The sequence below is a fragment of the Panicum virgatum genome, chromosome 9K (genome assembly GCF_016808335.1).
Source record: "Panicum virgatum strain AP13 chromosome 9K, P.virgatum_v5, whole genome shotgun sequence".
NCBI lineage: Eukaryota > Viridiplantae > Streptophyta > Magnoliopsida > Poales > Poaceae > Panicum > Panicum virgatum.
The window spans coordinates 58,609,255-58,628,095 of NC_053144.1; the positions used below are offsets into that span (position 1 = coordinate 58,609,255).

The window sequence follows — 18,841 nt, forward strand, 5'->3', positions numbered from 1 at the left end:
GATCATAATTTGGTCCGATATTAAAGCTGGTACGGAGCCATTTTAGTATTACATCTAAATTTGAAAGCTTTCAGAGCTATTTTAGTACGGGCCAAGACACCGATCGGATACTAAATAGTCATCCATGAGTTATTTTAAAAAGAAAAGCATATCTACCTCCATGACATGTGATGTATATATGAGATGGTAAGAAAAGTTCACGCGAGGCTTGAGGTCATGAGTTTGAATTCCACGGACCACGCACGCGCATATATATTACGCGTGTGTGGTAGCCTCCTGGTTTGTTGCTCAAATTTTTTCTACAGTACTGTCATCCACAAAACTTGGGTGCAAGTGCATTCTTATACCCACAAAAACCAAGGATCTATGTACATGTACTGATCATTATTTGGAGTGCACAATAATGCAATATCACATTTTCTATTTGTAGAAGAGAGTACACGGGAGCGCTGCCTATCTCAACAAGAAAAAGGAAAAGATACAAGTAACATGAGAATGCACTTCGGTCCATCACCCATCAGTTCGCTTGAGTTGCACAAGTAGTGTTGCGTCTAAAACTTGATAGGAAATCCGAGATGTTGGTATCCGAGGTCCCGCCTTCGCTCATGGACTTCTTCGCCTTTTTACTCCACTCCAAAGCTCTCATCCGAAACCCCTCGCGCATTTCCCCTTCCATCACCTCGCGCACGCGCCGCTCCACCTCCTCGCTCCTCACCACTCCATTGGCATCCGGCCGCACCCGCACGCCGACGCGCCACACGTCCTGGATGTACTTGGCGTTCGTCGTCTGGTCCGACCAGTTCGGCATCGCCACCATGGGCACGCCCGCGCTGAGCGCCTCCACCGTCGAGTTCCAGCCGCAGTGCGTCATGAAGCAGCCGACGGACGGGTGCGCTAGAACCTCCAGCTGCGGGCACCACGGCACTATGAGCCCCGTGGCCTTAGCCTTGTCGGCGAAGCCCTCAGGCAGCTTGGCGGTCTCGGTGGCCCGGACGACCCACAGGAAGGGCTTGCCGCTGCCGTAGAGGCCCTCGGCAACCTCGCTCATCTGGTCAGGACCCAGGGAGGCCATGCTACCGAAGGAGACGTACAGAACAGACTGTGTCAGCTGGGCGTCGAGCCACGCCTTGCATTCCGCTACCATCGGGGTGTGGAGGTGGATACCGTAGGACACGTCGTCCGGGAGGCGGTTGTCGAGGAACGCCGACGGGACGGTCGGGCCCACCATCTTGGCTCTCAAGGTAGACGCCATGTAGTCTGCTTCCTGCGGTTCCAGTTCGTAGAATGAGTTGACGAGCACGTGTTCGGCGTCGTCAAGCCCCAGGAACTGGTTCACCAGCAGCTCCCTGAACGAAGGGGGGTAGCTCGCGTCGGTCAGGAACGTCGGCAGGTCGCCCATCTCGAGCCGGCACGACAGCCCGTCCAGGCCCCGCACGTCCTCCGGCCGCAGCAGCGGCGGCGGCGGCACGCGGCCGGCCCAGGCGTGCGCGTACAGGATGTCCACGGCGCACGTCTGCGTGAGGAACGCCGCGCACGCCGCGCCTCGCCGCCTCGCCACGCGCCGCGCCCACGGCAGGAACGCGTCGTACACCACCACGCGCACCGGCCGGCCCTGCTCCGACTCCGAAGCGAGGAGCGCGTCCAGCGTCTCGGACCCGGCCGACTCGAGCCGCTCGTAGTAGGGGGCGCCCAACCCCCCCCCCCCCCCCCCCCCCCCCCCACCTCCTCGGGCCCGCCGCCGTCGCAGCCGTCGGAGAAGACGGCGACGTGCACCGAGCTCGGGGTCGGCCTGGTGGAGTTGGCGACGAAGCGGGTCGCCGCGAGGGTGCACCGGACGCCGCAGTGGCTGGCGAGCCGCTTGCCGAACTGGAGCAGCGGGTTGATGTGGCCCTGGACCGGGAACGGGACGAGGAGGACGTTGATGCTTGTTTGGTCGGAGCTGGCCGCCATGGCTATAGTATTGTGCGCGATAGTTTGGAATCCTGAAGTGGAATGGCGATGTTGTTGGGAAGTATGAGTGCCGATCCGTCTCCATATATAGGCGTCCTGGAGCTTCCACGACATAATAAGATGGCTGGGAAGCAAAGCAAGTGCCCAAGTGTTTCTACTGCAATCGGCGAAGAAGAAACGACAGGATCGCAGGACGCACTACCTTTGTTTTGTCGATTGCAAGTCGTCACTTCGCTCGGCAGTTTTCTTTCGATCACACGTCATCAATGACTTAAGTCATTCACAGACGCTTTTCAAAATAGTTTCAGCTCAAAAAAACCGCTCCACTATAGGAGCTAAGAGTCGGAGCTATTTCGAAAGAAGCCAAAGACTTACCAAACGAAGCCTAAATTTGCTCAGCGCATGATCCGGCATCAATGAAAGGAGAGGGATCGAGTTTTGGCTGCCGAATAGTAACTAGCAAGGTGTCCCGCGCAGATAGCACGGCAAGCTAGTATTTTTATTCTGTTGTTTTTAATCTTTGAATTTCATGCATACATACCGTCGTATAACTACTAATTTTTTTACTACCCTTTACTATTTCTAAGGTAAAGTCATTTTTTTCTATGCTCACTATCCTTTAGGCCGTCATCATTGTCTCAGAATCTGACTCCTCTTAACCTTTTTCTCTATTTTCTTTTACTCATAGTTGTTCCTTGTAAGTTAATAATGCTATTCAATTGTGCTTCTCCATCATTACTCTCATGATTTTTTCAGGGTTGTTAACAAAATTCCTAAATTGCACACTATTGATCTGTTTGGCTGGACCTCACTTCCTTCTAAAATTGCTTTAGTTTTGACTTCAATGCTGAAATCATATTTTGATGGAGCTAAGCAGCTTTTTGGTGCTAATGTGGTAATTTTGGGAACACTTTAGAACTTAAAGATGAATGAGAAACTAATGAAGCCATTTTTTCTCCTCTCTATTGTAAGCCGGTCTGGAATTTCATTTGGCTTCGTGGGTGAGGCCATTTTATTTTTACGTGTTAGTTGTAACTTTATAAAAACTATTGGAGAAGCCCCCAATAAACAGATCCTAATACTTTACGTATTTGAGGAACTTTACAAAAAGCTTTTCTTCCTAATTTGCTTCTTAATCGCTATGCAAATTGACTATTATTTTTTCCTAATTTGCTTCTTAATCGCTATGCAAATTGACCTATTTACTAATTGTATTTGATATGGACTCTTTGGTCAACTGCTAATTTTCTTATTTTTTTCCAATTTTGTGTTTAGTTACTTACTAATCGCATTCGGTATGGATTAATTCTTTGGTCATGTTTTCTGAAAGAAATATTGACCGCTGAGCTCCCATCAATATATGTTCTTGATTGCGCTGCCGCCACTGATATATATACCAGTCAGATCGATCGAGCAAGTAGCTAGTCATTCCACAAATGCGTTTGTGATCTCTAGCAGGTTCTGATTCCTCTCCACGACCCCGTCATTCGTGTGGAATTTTCCGTACATGTTCTCATGGCTCGTCGGATTTCTCGCCGTTGCTGTTCTCGCACACGACGGATCGGATTGCTCGACGGCCTTCTCGAACCGGATGATGAGGCCCTCCCCTTACCTCAGACGATCTCGTGTCTTGCCGACGACTCTGCCATCATCAGGGTCCGCGGCCATGCCATCCTCGCCTTCCTCGCCATGCGCAATTTCAATGTCAGGCGTTGCTGCGCGCCTGCTACCTCCATCACACGCTAGCTGTACTTTACGTTGCAGTCTATTGCGAACTTGATCTAGTTCCAAAGGAGCATCCGATTGATTTTCTTCTGTCACCCACGATGGAGACGGAGAGTTTGGATTCATTTCTTCTTAAAATTCCAGATGTTATGTTACCAAACAAGAATGCTTGAAACTTAAATTCAATTACTGCTGATTTTGATCCACTGAGAAATGGAGGCAGAATCCTGATAGTACCCAAACGGGGCTAATAGTTTTCTTTATAAGTGGCTAGTGGTTTCTAGTATGTTGAGACAACTACATACAATAATTTTGGGTGATGAGTTTGTTGTGAGTTATGTTGTTTATTCCATAAAACTGTTGGAAACTATGCGAAATATACTTGAAACATTGTTGGCCAATCGGAGAAAAATAAAATACGGAGCAACATCTTCGATCACCATCAAAAGAGCAAACACGTCAACAATCAAGCAAATGAAAATCATAAAGACTATAATGGCCGTTTGGATCCTCTCATTTTGGGGGGATTAAAATTTACTTAATAAATTAGGCTATTTGGCTTAGAATTTGACATTCCACCACTTTTCAAAGTTTATATAAGCATACCCTAAATTCATATGGTGGGAGATGGAAATTGATGATACACCACCAAGTTATGTTACTATTCCGTAACTTATAACACGCTCTTTAGCTCACTCCTCTATATTAGAAATATAGCACATAAGTATCTCCCTCGTATGACCAACAATAGTATACAAATATATTCCGTTTATAATCATATTAGTTTAATAGATTTATGTCTAAATTATGATTATTAGAATGGAATTCAATTCTAAGGTTCCAAGGGGGGCCTAAGAAATTTTTCTTGCTTCATTTTTCAAGAAGATCTTGGAAATTATCATTTTGTATATGCTACATTGGTTTACTACATTTTGTGACCTCTTGTTTCATTATGTTTTGCGCATTACATGTTAGAGATGATATTCTTTAACAGCCTGAGAACCTTGCCCATCCAATTCTTGCCGACACCTATGTAATTCTCCTAAAAGGTAACAATGCTTGCCAATGGAAAGAGAATGATTTAGACTAGCCTCATAACAATGTTTTATCTTTTTGTCCTTCCAATGCTAAGCATCTCATTGAAGAATGATCGAGGGTGCAAAAATTGCAGAAGATATCCTGCAAATTCTGTTTAAGATCCTGACATATTCATTACTCATCTATTTGGTAATTGGCTTAGAGGAGTTGGAACCAAATTAAAAAGACAGCTGTTAGTAGGAGCATCTGCTGTGTGTTGGGCCATTTGGCTTAGTAGGAATGATGTGGTTTTTGACAAATCTCCAACTAAAACTTATTTACAGGTACTATATCGAGGAACCCATTGGCTCAGATTCTGGGCACAGCTACAAAGGCGTGACGAAGACAAGGAGGCAGTACAGAAGGCATGTCAAACCATAGAGGTCTTGGTCATGCAGTTATTTGCCAATCATGGATGGAGGTTTAGTAATAGGATTGGTCCTCAATAAGTGTCTTCATCGAACTTTTGGGTTGGCTTTGTCACCTTTTGCTTACTTTTGTCACTGTGATCGCAGACGGAAGAGCTGCAAGCTTTGTGATAAGTGGTTGTAGCCTCTTTTTTATCCTCTTTTGAGGTCAAGGCCGGATACTCGTTCCCATTATCTAAAAAAAATATTCAACTGTCCCTATGTCTCACTTTTTTATTTTTATAGGATACCTTTGTCATTGGTACATTTTTTGAGGGAAAGGCAAGAGCACTTCTTGAGCTGCTTAATAAGTGTACTACATCTAGATGAAAACAAGCAAGTTGCTTCTTTTGAACAATGCTCTATTGTTATAAAGTTTATGTACTCATTGTGGCCAAGTTTTTTAGGATCAAACGGCAACGAGTGGAGGAACCCTCTTGCTAAGGTTTTGAGGCAGACACATTAAATTTTGCAACATTGATCTTGTCATTTCTGTTCTCTTAATGAAAATGGGGTTTGCCTCGGTTCAGAAAGAAAACATTGATCTTGTCGCTCATGAGGTGGTTTGTGGCCTCAAGATTGTCTATGCTGTTGGAGCTGGTAACACTATGTTCTCATTTTTTTTTACCTAAATTTTGTTTGCCCAGCTCTGAACATTATGCCCGATTGGCATTCTACCCCTCATATTGGTTGCTTATGATGTTGAATAAAGCATAAGTGCATTACAAACATGACAGTGGTTTGTGCTCAGATTTTACTTTATCTGTTTGGTGCTCACCAATCAGCTTCTTCGCAAATTGCAATGGACACAGAGAGAACAGTACATACTACTTCGGTGTGCTACATTTGGTGAGTTCTTGTGTCATTCTCCGGAATGGTGGCAGCTTTAACAAATGAGAGAACAAGAAGTAAATCCGTCTATTTTGCTCATTGCAGAGATGGTAATACGTATTTGCTGACAGAGTGGCTGAAAGAAGCACTGAATCTTCACTCGTCAGCTATGTGTGCATGGACCTCATCGTATATTCTGAAACGAGCTTTGAGAACAGAGACGACCTGTCCTCCAGCAATTTGGTGGGCGTGTCGCGCTCAACAACTACACCTGAAAACAATAGCACAGCGTCATCACAAAAGATGTGGATCTCAACAAATCAAATTTGGTAGTTACTGCTGTTAGTGGCGCTAACCGTCATCGAGAAGCAGCACCATGTCACTGTCAAGAACCGAAGTAATTCTGTGCGCAATCGTGATGACCGTTGTCTCCAAAAACTGCTGCCTCAACGTTTTCTGGATCAAGTTGTCTGTTGCTGTATCCACTGAAGCAGTGGCTTCGTCCAGAACAAGGACCTTACTCCGTTTCAGAATTACCCTACCAAGACAGACAAGCTGACGCTGGCCTACGCTCCAGTTCTCACCGTTCTCTAACACTGCAATCCAAGTCAAGAAGATTTCAGAAGAACTACCCAATGTGAAAGGTGAACTGCATGACTCAATGTGAAAGGTGAGGGGGGGAAAGAAAACTAGCAGCCTTCAGCTGCATGACAATGTAACGATATCAGACCTGGTGAATCAAGCTGCAGCTCCTTCTTCCCAACTTCGTCCCCTAGCTGACAACAATTCAAGGCCTGAAATAGCAGCAGATATTTATTTTTGAGAAAAATAAACAGATTGATGACAACTTAGCTAAAATCGACGTGCAAAAGTGTGATAACTTTCAAGCAAGGAACCGTGTGAAAAGCAAAACTACCTCCCAGATTTGATTATCAGTGTACTCCCCAAGAGGATCAAGATTACTTCTAATAGTTCCCTCAAACATTGTTGGCTCTTGTGGGATGATGCTCAGTCTGGATCTCAGATCATGCAATCCAATGGTGCCAATATCGACGTCATCTATTAGTATCTGACCAATAGCAGGGTCCACAAGTCGGAAAAGGGCCTGAATGAGGGTTGATTTGCCGCATCCTGTTCTTCCAACAATTCCAGTCTTCATGCCCCCAGGAAAAGTGACTGTAAGGCCCTTCAGAACAAATGGAAGTTGTGGGGCATATTTCACCTGCATCAAACCGAAAATGTGGTAAGCGTCCACCTAACATAATTCCTTTGCTCTTTTCATATGACCCTTTGGCTTCTTCAAATGTATTGTTAGAGGAAAGGTTTCACGCAACTGATTGATGTATTCAACTGAGGATTCCTTTGCAAGCCTAGCAAGTTTGCTAACAGTATTGAGGAATGATCAGAGCATAACAAAGCAGAGCACACATTCTATCTATTCCTTGCATCAAAATTAATTCTTAGAACACTACTCTAGTGCTGAAAAAAAGGACGAGGGATATACATGGAGATTGTAGAGCTGAATTTCTCCATTAGATGGCCAGTTATGATCCAACTTATCTCCTGACATGAAAAGCGGGGGCTCTGCTGGAATGCTTATATATTGTAGAATTCTCTCTACTGAAATAATCTTGTTCTCCAAAGTGCACAAACTCCAGACAACCGAGGCTTGCAGGATGTTCAGATTAAGTCCATATGTGACAGCAAGACCAGCGATACCTGAAAGTTGGGCACTCAGAAAAGATTTCGAACTAATTTACTACTCCCTCTGTCCCAAATTATTACGCCCTCTTTGGCTGGAGGCGATGGCCTTTTTCCTGGCGCATGATGTGCTGCAGCGCGCACTGCCAGCCGGCCAGCCAGCCAGCCGGCCGGCGCTGACAACCAGCCAGTCAGCCAAACAGGCCGTTAGTTGTTTTGGCTTTTTTAGATGCATAATTTTTGCTATGCATCTAGATATATATTATGTCTAGGTGCATAGCAAAATCTATATATCTAGAAAAGCCAAAACGACTAATGGTTTGAGACGGAGGGAGTACCATCCATTCAGTAGAACTATACACTTGTCCAGAATTGACATGATACCTGGATCGATGAGACCTGTTGGCAGATTGATCAAAAATATCAAAGAGAAGGCAAATATAAGAGATGAGAACACATCCAAACGGAAGCAAAGCCACTCCCTTGCGCCCGTGCTGTAGAATTTTGGTTGAGAGTAAGCATCCATTAGGTAGCTATTAGTTGCCACAAACTGATTTTCCTTGCCGAAACTTCTAATGGTAGTTGATCCTGTTATTGATTCTGCAAAATGCTGTATGATAGGAGCTTTGCAAACTCCTACTAGCCTTTGCAGCTCCCTGGCTGTATCTATGTAGTATCTCTGCACAAAGGTAAGTATGATGAGATATCAGTGATCCTGCAAGCTTTACATGCAAGAGGATAAGAGTGGGTGAAATGTACCTGATACCAGACACAAGCAGCAAATACAGGAATGAAAACAACAAAGACCTGCCATGCAACCTGAGACATAACCGCTACAATTCCAACAAGCTGAATGATGGAAAATGCCACCGAGCCCATCTGGCCAGCAATGTTGGTATCCACTTCGCTTTGATCAGTTGAAGCCTGCAAATTCCAAATTCATGTGTTAGTATGCTCCAAGCAAATAAATTGAACTTACGAAATTTGATCCTATGATGATGACTTGCCCTGTTCAAAATGCGCCCACTCGGAGTGGAATCGAAGAAAGACATAGGAGCTCTGAATATGGACATATGCATCTTGTTGAATAACAAAGTCGCTGTCTTGTATGCAACTGTTGCAAGGAACAGGGATCTTACGAGGATGCACAATGAGCTCCCAAGAGCCAAGGCGACATAGACATATAGCAGTGTCGACATGCTCACTGTAGGCTCGATATACTTCGACACGGGAGCTGCCCATGCCATCCAGTAATTACTCACAATTTGAAGTACTTGAAAAAGTATCTGCGCTAGCAACACAAACGGTACAAGGGCTCCCCTATAAGCTAGGATGAGGTAATTCCAGTAGACCCAGAACCCCACCCTGCCTTTCTCCCTTTCCTCTTCTTGCACCAGTTGCCCACTCTGAGCATTGCCTTCATCTTCGTTAGCTTTATCTTTCTTCTCAGATGATGACAGTGATCTGGATAGCTTCAACTTTGCTGTGTCACTGCAAGACGAGGACATATTGCCTCTATTCATGGCATTAATCGCGTCCAATGTTGTTAGAGCATCCTTGTGAGCACCAACTAGCTCCATGAACTCTTCCCCTGAACACAGTATCTCGTCGTATTTCCCTGCTTGCGCTATTCTCCCATCTTTCATGACCTACATTACAAGCTCCGTAAGAAGCGTCATACAAAATTAATTATACATGAAAATTTTACCAAGAAGTTCTCACAAGAATGAGATCAGCAGAAGGTAGAAATTCAATCTGATGTGTGACATAAACCACTGTTTTTGAAGCCAAATCCCCAAGCAAGCATTCCTGCAAAATAAAAAGGTACACACTTAGCAATGAGTTCTCAAACTTCTATTGGAAGTGTGCAAATGATGAGGTTTAATCAGAATAAATCAATTAATCATGTACCTTAAAAAGGTGGGATCCTGTATGCGCATCAACTGCACTGAATGGATCATCGAACAAATAGATATCAGTATCCTGATACAAAGCGCGGGCTATCTGAATCCTTTGCTTCTGTCCGCCACTAAGGTTGATGCCTCGCTCGCCAATGACCGTCTGGTCACCAAATGGCAAGATCTCCAAGTCTTTGTTCAGGGAGCATGACTCAAGGACCCTGTCATACTTCTCTTTGTTCATCTCCTTGCCAAACAGTATATTCTCCTGAATTTTGCCGCTCTGTATCCATGCTGACTGGCTGACATATGCTGTCGTCCCACATATCTGAACCTCTCCTGATAACTTTGGGATCTCACCAAGAATACAGGATAGCAAGCTAGATTTGCCGGAGCCAACTGTTCCACAGACTGCAACACGCATACCTGGCCTAACTTTGATGTTCAGGTCTTTCAGCATTGGCACTTCGGGTGAGGCTTCCCAAGAGAAGAACCCATCGCTGATGTTGATTGCAAATTCAGAGCTACCACTTGGCATCCTCCGCACAGCATCACGCAGCAGCTCCTCGAGGCATAGGAATGATGCTACCCTGTCAAGGGACACCTTGGTCTGAATCACCATTGAGATAGCGTCAGGAAGGACATATATCGGCTCCTGCAGCACCCGGAATGTAGCCAATGCAGACAGCACCTTCCCTGACTCCAACGGGATCCCCATGAGCACGCAAGCTCCGAAGGTCACCACAGCAACGAAGGTCGGGGTCCCCCAGAACACGAAGGTCACCATGGCCGATGTGTAGAGGTATTTCTTCAGCCAATTCGTCTCCGTCTTCCTCAGCTCGATGATCTTGGACAAGAATCTCATCTCCCACGCCTGCAGCTTCAAGATCCTCATGTTTTGCAGGATCTCCGACGTCGCCTTCATCCTGACGTCCTTGCTGCCCATCAGCTTCTCCTGGAACTTCTCCTGCATTTTTCCCGGGGGCACATTGGCCAGCATGGTGACCACGGTGGCGCCGAGCGCCGCGAGCGAGGCGAGCCCGAGGGTGGAGTACAGGATGAACATTGCCATGCCCACCTGCAGCGGCACCAGCCAGAGGTCGTGCATGTACCACGCGAAGATGCCGACGCGGTCGGCGTCGACGCTGATGATGTTGATCATCTCCCCGTTGGTGCGGCTCCGCCTCGACTGGCTGGAGAGCGCGAGGCTCTTCTGGTACACGACGGCGACGAGCGCCGACCGCGCGCGCATCCCGGCCTGCTGCATGCGGAAGTTCCACTGCCCCTGCGACAGGCACTCGAGCACCTTGGCGGCGATGAAGGCGAGGACAAGGAGATGCCCCTGGCTCGCGTACCTCTCGTCGCCATTGAGATACTGCACCAGGGAGTCTATGAGGTACGGGCCGACGTAGGTGGCCACGTTGTAGACCAGCGCGTAGAGCACGGTCACCGCGACGTGCCCCCACACGGTGCGCAGCAGGGCTTTGGCGAGCTTGAACGCCGTGACGGCCTTTCGGCCGGAGCTTTCGCCGTCGCCGGTGAGCGCCTCGAGGTTGGCCTTGAACTGCGGGAGCAGGCCAGCGACGCGGTCGCCGGGTTCGAGCCCCGGGACGTCGTCCAGGACGAGGGTCTTCGTGTGGCCGACGGCGAGCAGGGGAGCCATCCACGAGAAGGTGAGCACGCTAAGAAAGCCGGCGCCGGTGAGCAAGGCCGTGCCTGCGGCGCCGCCGCCGTTCGCATCGGCCGCCTCGTGCGCGCCGACCAGCAGAGGCTCCTCGGAAGCATGGCCGCGTCCATCCCTCCTTCCGAGGAACCCGGCTGCGAGTAGAACCACTGCTGCGATAACAGAGACGGCGTCGTGCGCCCACGACCGACCGGACACGGGGGACCCGTCGAGGCACGCCGCCGCGTGGACGCCGGCGGCGGCGACGGAGAGCAGCATGAACAGCGCCCACCAGAGCCTGAGCGGCGCCGGGAACCGCTCCTGGTGCCGCTGCCGCTGCCGCCCGAAGCCGAACTGCAGGTACGCGGCGAGCAGCAGCCACGCCGCCGCGCGCGCCGCCGCGTCCAACTGTTCCGCGACCGCGTCGCGCGACGACCAGCAGCCGGCGCCAGCGACCGCATACCACGAGTACGCGGCGAGGAGGGCCTCGAACGCCGCCAGCGCCCACGTGGTGCGGACCGCGACCCCGTAGCACCGGAACCCGCCTGCGCCGCGGCCGGCGTCGTCTCCTCCCGCGTCCCCGTCCTTGGCGCGGCCGCCGGAGAGGGTGAGGCGGCGGAAGAGGAAGCGCCCCGCGACGGCGAGCGCGAGGACGAGGTGCGCCGCGGCGCTAATGCCGTGAAGGAACAGCGGTTGGAGGACGGAAACGAGGGATTGCTCGCCGGCCGGCGTTGCCGCCGCCATCGCGGCCGCGGCGGTCGAGGAGGGCATGAGCGTCTGCAACGCGGGGCCCAGTGAGCTGCAGGACGGGATTGGCGACGGCTTAGATAGCCACCACGGCGGTGCCGCATTAGTCGTCGTGACGGCGGCGACGGGGTCATGGCGGTCTAAGGATGAGGGTCACTGGCCCTGGCCCCTGGCCTCCTTGGGTGCGAAGCACCGCCGGCCGGCTGCAGCGCTGCACCGGCGTGCACCCGATCCACGTCCCAATACCTTCTGGGTATTCCTCAGAAGAATAGCAGACGAGAGATCAAATTTAACTCACCAAGTTTCGCTATTTACCGAAAAAAGTATGAAACATGATTTAAACCTAATCTAAGCACTTGAAAACTTGGCTCCCACACGAAGTCCCTTGCTGGCTAGCTGCCCTTCTTTCTCAGTTTCGATTTATTCCGCTATCCAATTTGCGACCGTGGCAAACAAAAGCCAGCTACTGTAGCCTCAGTGCCTCAGAAACTCCCTCCCATCATCCCATGTTTCCACACTCGAGGGTCTTTTTTTTTCTGCCAACCATCCTAGCGTCACTCTTTCAAAATTTGTGCAAATTTCATGGAGGGGATCACCAGAGCAAAACTTTACATATTTGTAGAAAACAAGATACCACCTTTTTTTATGTTTTTCTTCTTCGTGCGTTTTTCGTCCCAAAGAGAGCTGATGTAAATTGGTCGCGCTGCAGAACCTGCCCGGCTTGGCACGCCTTGCTGAGTAGCTTTGCCTGGCACCATGCATCCATCATTGATCATTCTCTCCGCTGCTGCTTCGCCCGCTTGGATCCTTCGCTAGTGCTAGACTGACTCATCTTTCCATTTGTCTGACAGCGACGGAGAAGGGGACGCTTGGTAGCGAAGCTAGTGGTACATACGCTGCCTCGCTCGCCGCCTTGATCCCCATAGTCCAAAGAAACTGCGCCTTCTCCTGCGTCACCGGTCACCGCACGTTTTTCTCTATCATTGTTTTCATGTTCCCCGTCGATGATCTCTAGTTTGATTTCGACTTCTGCAACAAAGAAAGCCATCCGCATCACTATCGCCTATCGGGCTTGAACTATCAGTAAATTTTGAGCATATTTTCGAATTTTTTACCTGCACACCTTAAAAAGATTCTCCAAACGTCCTAATACATTATAGACTTAGGAATCTCTACACTCAATTTTTTCCCGCATAAATCCGTTTATAGTGGAGATTATGAAAATCAGATAAACAATCTGTAGCGATCCATGCAGACAGATTATAGTGGAGATTATAACAATCCAACTGCCGATATTTGTATCCTTTGTTCTGCTGGAGATAGAACAAGGTAGATTCTAGCTTTAGGGGCATACTGTTAATTTATTTTACGCAGGAATAGTACAACAATATTGGGTACATATAAAACATGCCAACGAGTACAATTAAAACCACGCAACGATATGGAGAGAGAAAAAAGCCTAAATCTGGCGGCCAGTTGCATCAAACCTACAGAACCACAAGATGCGACGAAACAGTTTACCCAAATATCACGTGATTCCAAAGGCTCCTCAGTTACTGAAGAACACGCATGCTAACTTGATTGTTCAGACAGAAACTCCTGTTTTTGGCAATGAAGGCATTCATCGCATTGGTCTTTGTACGGAATTTAACCAGCACCATTCTTATGGGCTCTGGGACACCAGGTCTGTCAGCAGTCATGTATGGAATTAGACAACCATGAACAGAACAAGTTGAATACTGGCAAACAAGAGTGGGTCTCTTAAAATCCTTACCTGAGGAAGCTTTCAAATGGTGGAGGTTCAAAGTTAGTGCCACACAGAAAGCGTTCTATGTCCTCTGGCAGGGCGTTTCGTGGAACTCCTTGCAATAGTACCTGTGAAGACCCATAAAGCAAAAACACTAGTAAACCATGGTGAATTGTTTAAAGAAAAAACAAGTATCAAATGCATATGATCTGCAAGAGCCAAGAGTCATGGGAATTCAAGAGTGCCGTTCATCTTGGTATATGCACAATCAATAGCATTGAGCAGAGGAGAGATAATATTTGCTCTTAGTAAATCTTACTTGCAAGCATAAACAGAAATTGAGAACATACATATACTTTAATGCAAAACTATAACTTACAGCTTTTCCATCAAAAGATTGTTTGAGATCCCACACATCAGGTGTTATCTGTTATATTCGAGGAGACAAATATATCACCGTTTACACCTTGCTGGACCAAATGAAAGAAAACTGGTAAAAAAAAACAAGTCTTTCCTTACCGCTTCCATCTTGTATAGACGATTCTGACTTGTTTGCCTAATTGCTGTGGTAAACGCTGCCTTTGAAGGAAACCTCAATAAACTAATCACGTAAAGCATTAAAACAATTTTCAGGGTGATAATCACATCAGAAGTGGGAAGAAGCAAATTAATGAAACAGATATTCAACTCCAAATCTATACCAATATCATGTCAACAACTACGAAAGTTTACTGAAGGCATACCATATGTTTACCATCAAGACAGAATGTTTGATAGTGGTAAACCAAGTATTCGTGTTTGTTTGCACAATTTTTCTTAGCATCATGCAGAACAATAGCATCAAGGAAGATGCAACTATAGTCACTCATACATAACTCATTGTGCACTTAAAAAGAAGTATCTTGCACTGGCAGACATCCTAACCAAATAGATCGCCGTACAGACAGATCAGATAACGCTAGTCAGGGACGAGTTGACCTACTAAGAAAGGGCAAAGCTTCATGAACACTATATGAAAATAAGAATGCATAAATCAGAAACAAGGTTCACATCTAATCTACTGTTTTAGAAGGCTAAGATTTCGCTTGTATAGAGGATGGGATCGGGATGAACACATGAAGTGGGTTAGGGGCCCAAATAAGTAAAACAAGGTATATAAAAGGTCTTATATACAGGAGCATGCTGAGGACCAAAAAGATTGGGAACGCAGGAAGAACCATACGCGCCCAACGGAGTAAATGCCCTGTTGTAATCCATCTTCACATCATCCAGTGACAATCCACATCTGTCAAGTTGATGGATAATGTCTGTTTTCAACATGGTCTTTTCAAGACGGTTTCCCATGCCAATGGTACTGTAGAACCTTCCATAGGCCAATCCTGTTGCAGCAGAATACCAGCAAAAAAGGCTAAGAGGCCACAACAAAATCCTCTCGACTCAAAAAATCAAGATACAATAACGCAATCATTTTGAATACATTTGTCACAACTCACAAACTCAGTGACCTGTCCAGTTGATACTTCTCTAAGTTAAGCATGACAATACTCCAGGGACATGAAACCAACAGAAACACCTAAGGACACTTTTCTTGTCCCTGTACACTCACATCCCAAACAATGAAAAATATCTTCCAAAATTGAACTGGTTTTCTTTTCCTGCTTATACATGTGACAGAACTTCGATAACAATGAGTAGCCTCATACTGCTAGAAATGTTCGCTTCACAGTCTGATACACTAAAATCATCTCATTCTCATGCATCCAAACCTATGATTCGCACAACCAAACGTGGCGCCATATCATTACCTTAGAAATCAAAGGTTTCAATCAAATTCACCGATACTCACCCTCCCCACATTTATGTGGGCTAGTCGAACCCCCTACATTCCTACTCGCTATTCTAAAACAGGAACAGAACACTAAACCCTAAACCCACGAAGAACCAAACAAACCGATAGGATACAGCACAAACACGAACGGGTAAATGAAAAATGCAGAAGCACGAGTATAACCGAGCTACCTTCGCTGGATGCCTTGAGGAAAGGGTCGTTCTGCGAGTCCGCGCCAGAGGCCGCGGCTTCGCCGGATGCATCTGCGGAGAAGAGCCGAGCGGACCCCGGCGCGGAAGCGGCCAGGAGCGAGGAGGAGGGATCTCTCGATGCGGCGACGCCGCGGCGGAGGGCGGCGGCCGCGAGCCTCGACATGTCTCCGGCGGCGCGGCGGACTCGTGGGAGCACGAACGGATCGCAGATGTGGGCACCCTTTCTGATTTTTGTGTCACCAACGGGCTAGTTTCGGGCCGTTAATAAATGGGCCTTTTCGATCACCAGGGTTTAATGGGCTTATGAGTTGGGAAGCCCGAGACGCAAAGTACGCCAGTGATGACCGTTTACAGAAATTTAGGAGTACGTCTTCGCAGCAAGCTCTAGATTCTCTAGAACGACGGCAAGTGTGCGATTCGCGCATCGGCTTCGCCACGCAGGAAAAGAGAGAAGAACCAGTCCCGTCTCTTTCGTTTGGAAGGTGGACGAGGAGGAGGAGGCGAGCGCCGCACCGGCGACCAGCCCACGCCCCACGACGACGCGCGGACCCAGGAGGCTAGTAGAGGTGCTCCTGAGCCCCAGATCGTCACCCCACCGCCAAGCCGTTGCGACCGCCGCCGCCGTAGCATGAGGTGGCCGCCGCCGATCTCGCTTCGCCGCGGCCCCTTCCTCCTCCTCGCCCTTCTCTTCGCCCTCTACTCGATTCCTGGTGAGATCTGGCTCTTGTCTATCGGAATACGGGTTTTGTTTTCGGATTAGGAGGTTAGTTTGAATGTTTGATCGTGACGGAGGTTTGACCGAACTAATTTACCATATTATCTGGTGGAGTGGTTGCTTAGATGGGAAATACGAATCATTCCAGAATGTTTTTTTTCCTCAGTGAATTTTTTACCAGAGAAAAAAAATGTCCGCATGGAAACTCGTGAAATGGAAACTGCATGTAGCAAACAAGTGAAATTTTGGCAAACTAGTAGGTGCCTCGGTGATTTATTTGCAATAGTGTCATTAATGTGAATACTTACGATGGTAACATGCTCTTTATCGGCAGCATGGCTGCAAAGGGAAAGTATAGCGAAAGTTTGCAAAAATGTTGTATTCATGATAAAATGTCTCAAAGTTGGTATAGACAAGACCATTGGTTTTGCGTCGTGAGGAACAGTTTGGGGATTCTCTTGGTTGGTGTTGGTTTGTTGGATTATTGTTGTGGTGCATTTGTTAGTTCAACTTGAATGTTTTGCTAAGGGTCTGTAAATTATGATATATATTCTATTGTTCTGTTGCGTAAGGAACAACTTCAATATTGTTGTGGTGCATTTGTTAGTCCCACAATCATCTTTGCTACATGTCCGTTATTCATGGGGGTTATTTTGTTTTGAATTTTTGGAGCAAAGGTCTCAGATTGTTAGCAGTGTCAAGTGCCAAGAATGATTTATGTCTTCATTGTAAATGCATTCCAGTTATTTTTCTATCAGTCATCAGGAAACAACTATTGGTTGTCACAATTGAGCAAACACGACTTTTGGTAACCTTAGTGACTTACGACCATCAGACTGATATATGATAGGATAGGTTCGATCTCATCATCTTCCTTCCAGAAAGAAAAATGATTCTCATCCGGCTGCATTTGAAGCAGATGTCCAGCATGTGGTTTGGTATTGCAAACTATTGGTTATCTTTTGTGATACTTGCACAGATTTGAAAATTTAACATATTTGTTTATTTCCTTCGCTAATTATTTGTGCATGACTGATGAGCTTAATTTTGTAGGGACTTTTTCATTGAGGTTCGTCACATTCGATACTGTTGAGATATTTACTACTCATGAATGGTTTGGCAAGCCAACAGTGTATTTCCGTTGCAATGGAGAGAACAAGACATATTTGCCAGACGTGAAGGAGGCACACACGCTGTACACCTTTAAGGGTGAAGAATCATGGCAGGTTAGTTATACTGTTGATGTAGTTCTTAAGATTGGTCTTCAGTTCCTTGTTAATTGTTTGTTAGCGCCACATTACACATTTAGTATTGTGCAATTTGGCAGCCGTTAACAGAGCTTCCAGAAAAGAAATGCAAGCGATGTGGTTTGTATGAAGAGGATACATTTAAAGCTGATGTGTTTGATGAATGGGAGATGTGTTCCAGTGATTTCAAGGATGGAAAATACACCCGATTAAAGGAAAACCAGTTCAATGCAACGTTCCTATGCCCAAACTGCACTGCTTCTGCTGGTATGCCGATATCTAATATTATTCTTATGTTTTAAGTTATTTTCTGTGAACTAGCTGGATTTGTAGTTGTTTAAGATAATTCTTCGCAGATTTTTTTTATTTGGTTATGAGTACTTCAAATTTATGGATAACACCTCTGTGGCATCTTTGATGACGAAATTGCTGTGGAATTAATAGATAGTTAAAGAAATGCCTTGTGTGTTCGTGTTATACCTTGTTTTTCCTCAAGATGTTTATTTCTTTCCAGGTGCCCATGGAAACCGTGAGACTAGCTCCGAGGTGGAAACTAATAAGGCATCTGTTCTGGTTATCATCATAGTTAGTGTTCTTGCTTCAGTCCTTGTCATCATTGCCTTGTTTTTGGGCTACAAGTACTGGCAGAAGAAGAAGAGGGAGCGTGACCAGGCTCGATTCCTCAAGCTCTTTGAAGAGGGAGATGACCTTGAAGATGAACTGGGCCTTAGCAATGAGTTCTAAATCAGCTCGTACAGTACCTGCAGGCTACAGCCGATATTTTCAGATGTAGATCCCACGTTGTCATGTATAGAATGCCTGATTTTCACTTCGAAATTTTGTAGGTTGTAGCATACAATTGTTTAAAGAAACCACTGACACAACTATGATTCAGTTCGATCGGTGTTTCTCCTGACCTCTTAGCTTTGGCACAGGTAGTAAAATGGTAAATCTTGCAACAGTTTGCAGTAAACCCAGTTACATGCATATAACCGTGCAAAAAAGCTTCATGTTGCCCTTCCTCTGTCAGTTTGCCATGCTTATACAGGACGTAACCGCTGGCGACCGGCTCGCTGACAACATTCTCCAGTGC

General features: G+C 46.7%; 3 protein-coding genes and 1 pseudogene across 3 annotated transcripts; 1 reads left to right on the forward strand and 3 right to left on the reverse strand.

The window, feature by feature from the left end:
- Positions 1-363: 363 nt before the first annotated feature.
- LOC120652768 lies at positions 364-1,950 on the reverse strand (annotated as a pseudogene).
- Positions 1,951-5,845: 3,895 nt separating this feature from the next.
- LOC120652770 (ABC transporter C family member 3-like) lies at positions 5,846-12,210 on the reverse strand. Its single transcript, XM_039930694.1, has 10 exons — positions 9,603-12,210; positions 9,414-9,500; positions 8,699-9,340; positions 8,451-8,615; positions 8,076-8,370; positions 7,495-7,709; positions 6,907-7,212; positions 6,721-6,784; positions 6,347-6,586; positions 5,846-6,261 (listed from the first exon to the last, which is right to left on the reverse strand). Exons 1-10 carry the CDS (start codon positions 12,021-12,023, stop codon positions 6,158-6,160), a joined length of 4,539 nt encoding a protein of 1,512 aa, XP_039786628.1. The 5' UTR covers positions 12,024-12,210; the 3' UTR covers positions 5,846-6,157.
- Positions 12,211-13,271: 1,061 nt separating this feature from the next.
- LOC120652771 lies at positions 13,272-16,005 on the reverse strand. The gene is made up of 6 exons (XM_039930695.1): positions 15,766-16,005; positions 14,969-15,125; positions 14,266-14,347; positions 14,126-14,173; positions 13,774-13,874; positions 13,272-13,685 (listed from the first exon to the last, which is right to left on the reverse strand). The coding sequence occupies exons 1-6, from the start codon at positions 15,947-15,949 to the stop codon at positions 13,553-13,555; spliced, it is 705 nt and encodes a 234-aa protein (XP_039786629.1). The 5' UTR covers positions 15,950-16,005; the 3' UTR covers positions 13,272-13,552.
- A 205-nt stretch (positions 16,006-16,210) lies between these two features.
- Positions 16,211-18,735, forward strand: LOC120652772. The gene is made up of 4 exons (XM_039930696.1): positions 16,211-16,496; positions 17,555-17,727; positions 17,829-18,015; positions 18,263-18,735. Exons 1-4 carry the CDS (start codon positions 16,415-16,417, stop codon positions 18,490-18,492), a joined length of 672 nt encoding a protein of 223 aa, XP_039786630.1. The 5' UTR covers positions 16,211-16,414; the 3' UTR covers positions 18,493-18,735.
- The last annotated feature ends 106 nt before the right edge of the window (positions 18,736-18,841 follow it).

Bases quoted from the DNA above. Each gene is read 5' to 3' on its own strand.
- LOC120652770 (XM_039930694.1), bottom strand. From the start codon at position 12,023: ATGCCCTCCTCGACCGCCGCGGCCGCGATGGCGGCGGCAACGCCGGCC. The intron at 7,710-8,075 runs GTATCATGTCAA...CCCAACTTTCAG, and splicing joins AACAGGTCTCATCGATCCAG to GTATCGCTGGTCTTGCTGTC. The intron at 6,785-6,906 runs GTAGTTTTGCTT...CTGCTATTTCAG, and splicing joins CTGATAATCAAATCTGGGAG to GCCTTGAATTGTTGTCAGCT.
- LOC120652771 (XM_039930695.1), bottom strand. From the start codon at position 15,949: ATGTCGAGGCTCGCGGCCGCCGCCCTCCGCCGCGGCGTCGCCGCATCG. The intron at 15,126-15,765 runs GTAGCTCGGTTA...CTGCTGCAACAG, and splicing joins CCTCAAGGCATCCAGCGAAG to GATTGGCCTATGGAAGGTTC. The intron at 13,875-14,125 runs GTAAGTTATAGT...GGGTCTTCACAG, and splicing joins AATCTTTTGATGGAAAAGCT to GTACTATTGCAAGGAGTTCC.
- LOC120652772 (XM_039930696.1), top strand. From the start codon at position 16,415: ATGAGGTGGCCGCCGCCGATCTCGCTTCGCCGCGGCCCCTTCCTCCTC. The intron at 16,497-17,554 runs GTGAGATCTGGC...TTAATTTTGTAG, and splicing joins CGCCCTCTACTCGATTCCTG to GGACTTTTTCATTGAGGTTC. The intron at 17,728-17,828 runs GTTAGTTATACT...GCAATTTGGCAG, and splicing joins AGGGTGAAGAATCATGGCAG to CCGTTAACAGAGCTTCCAGA.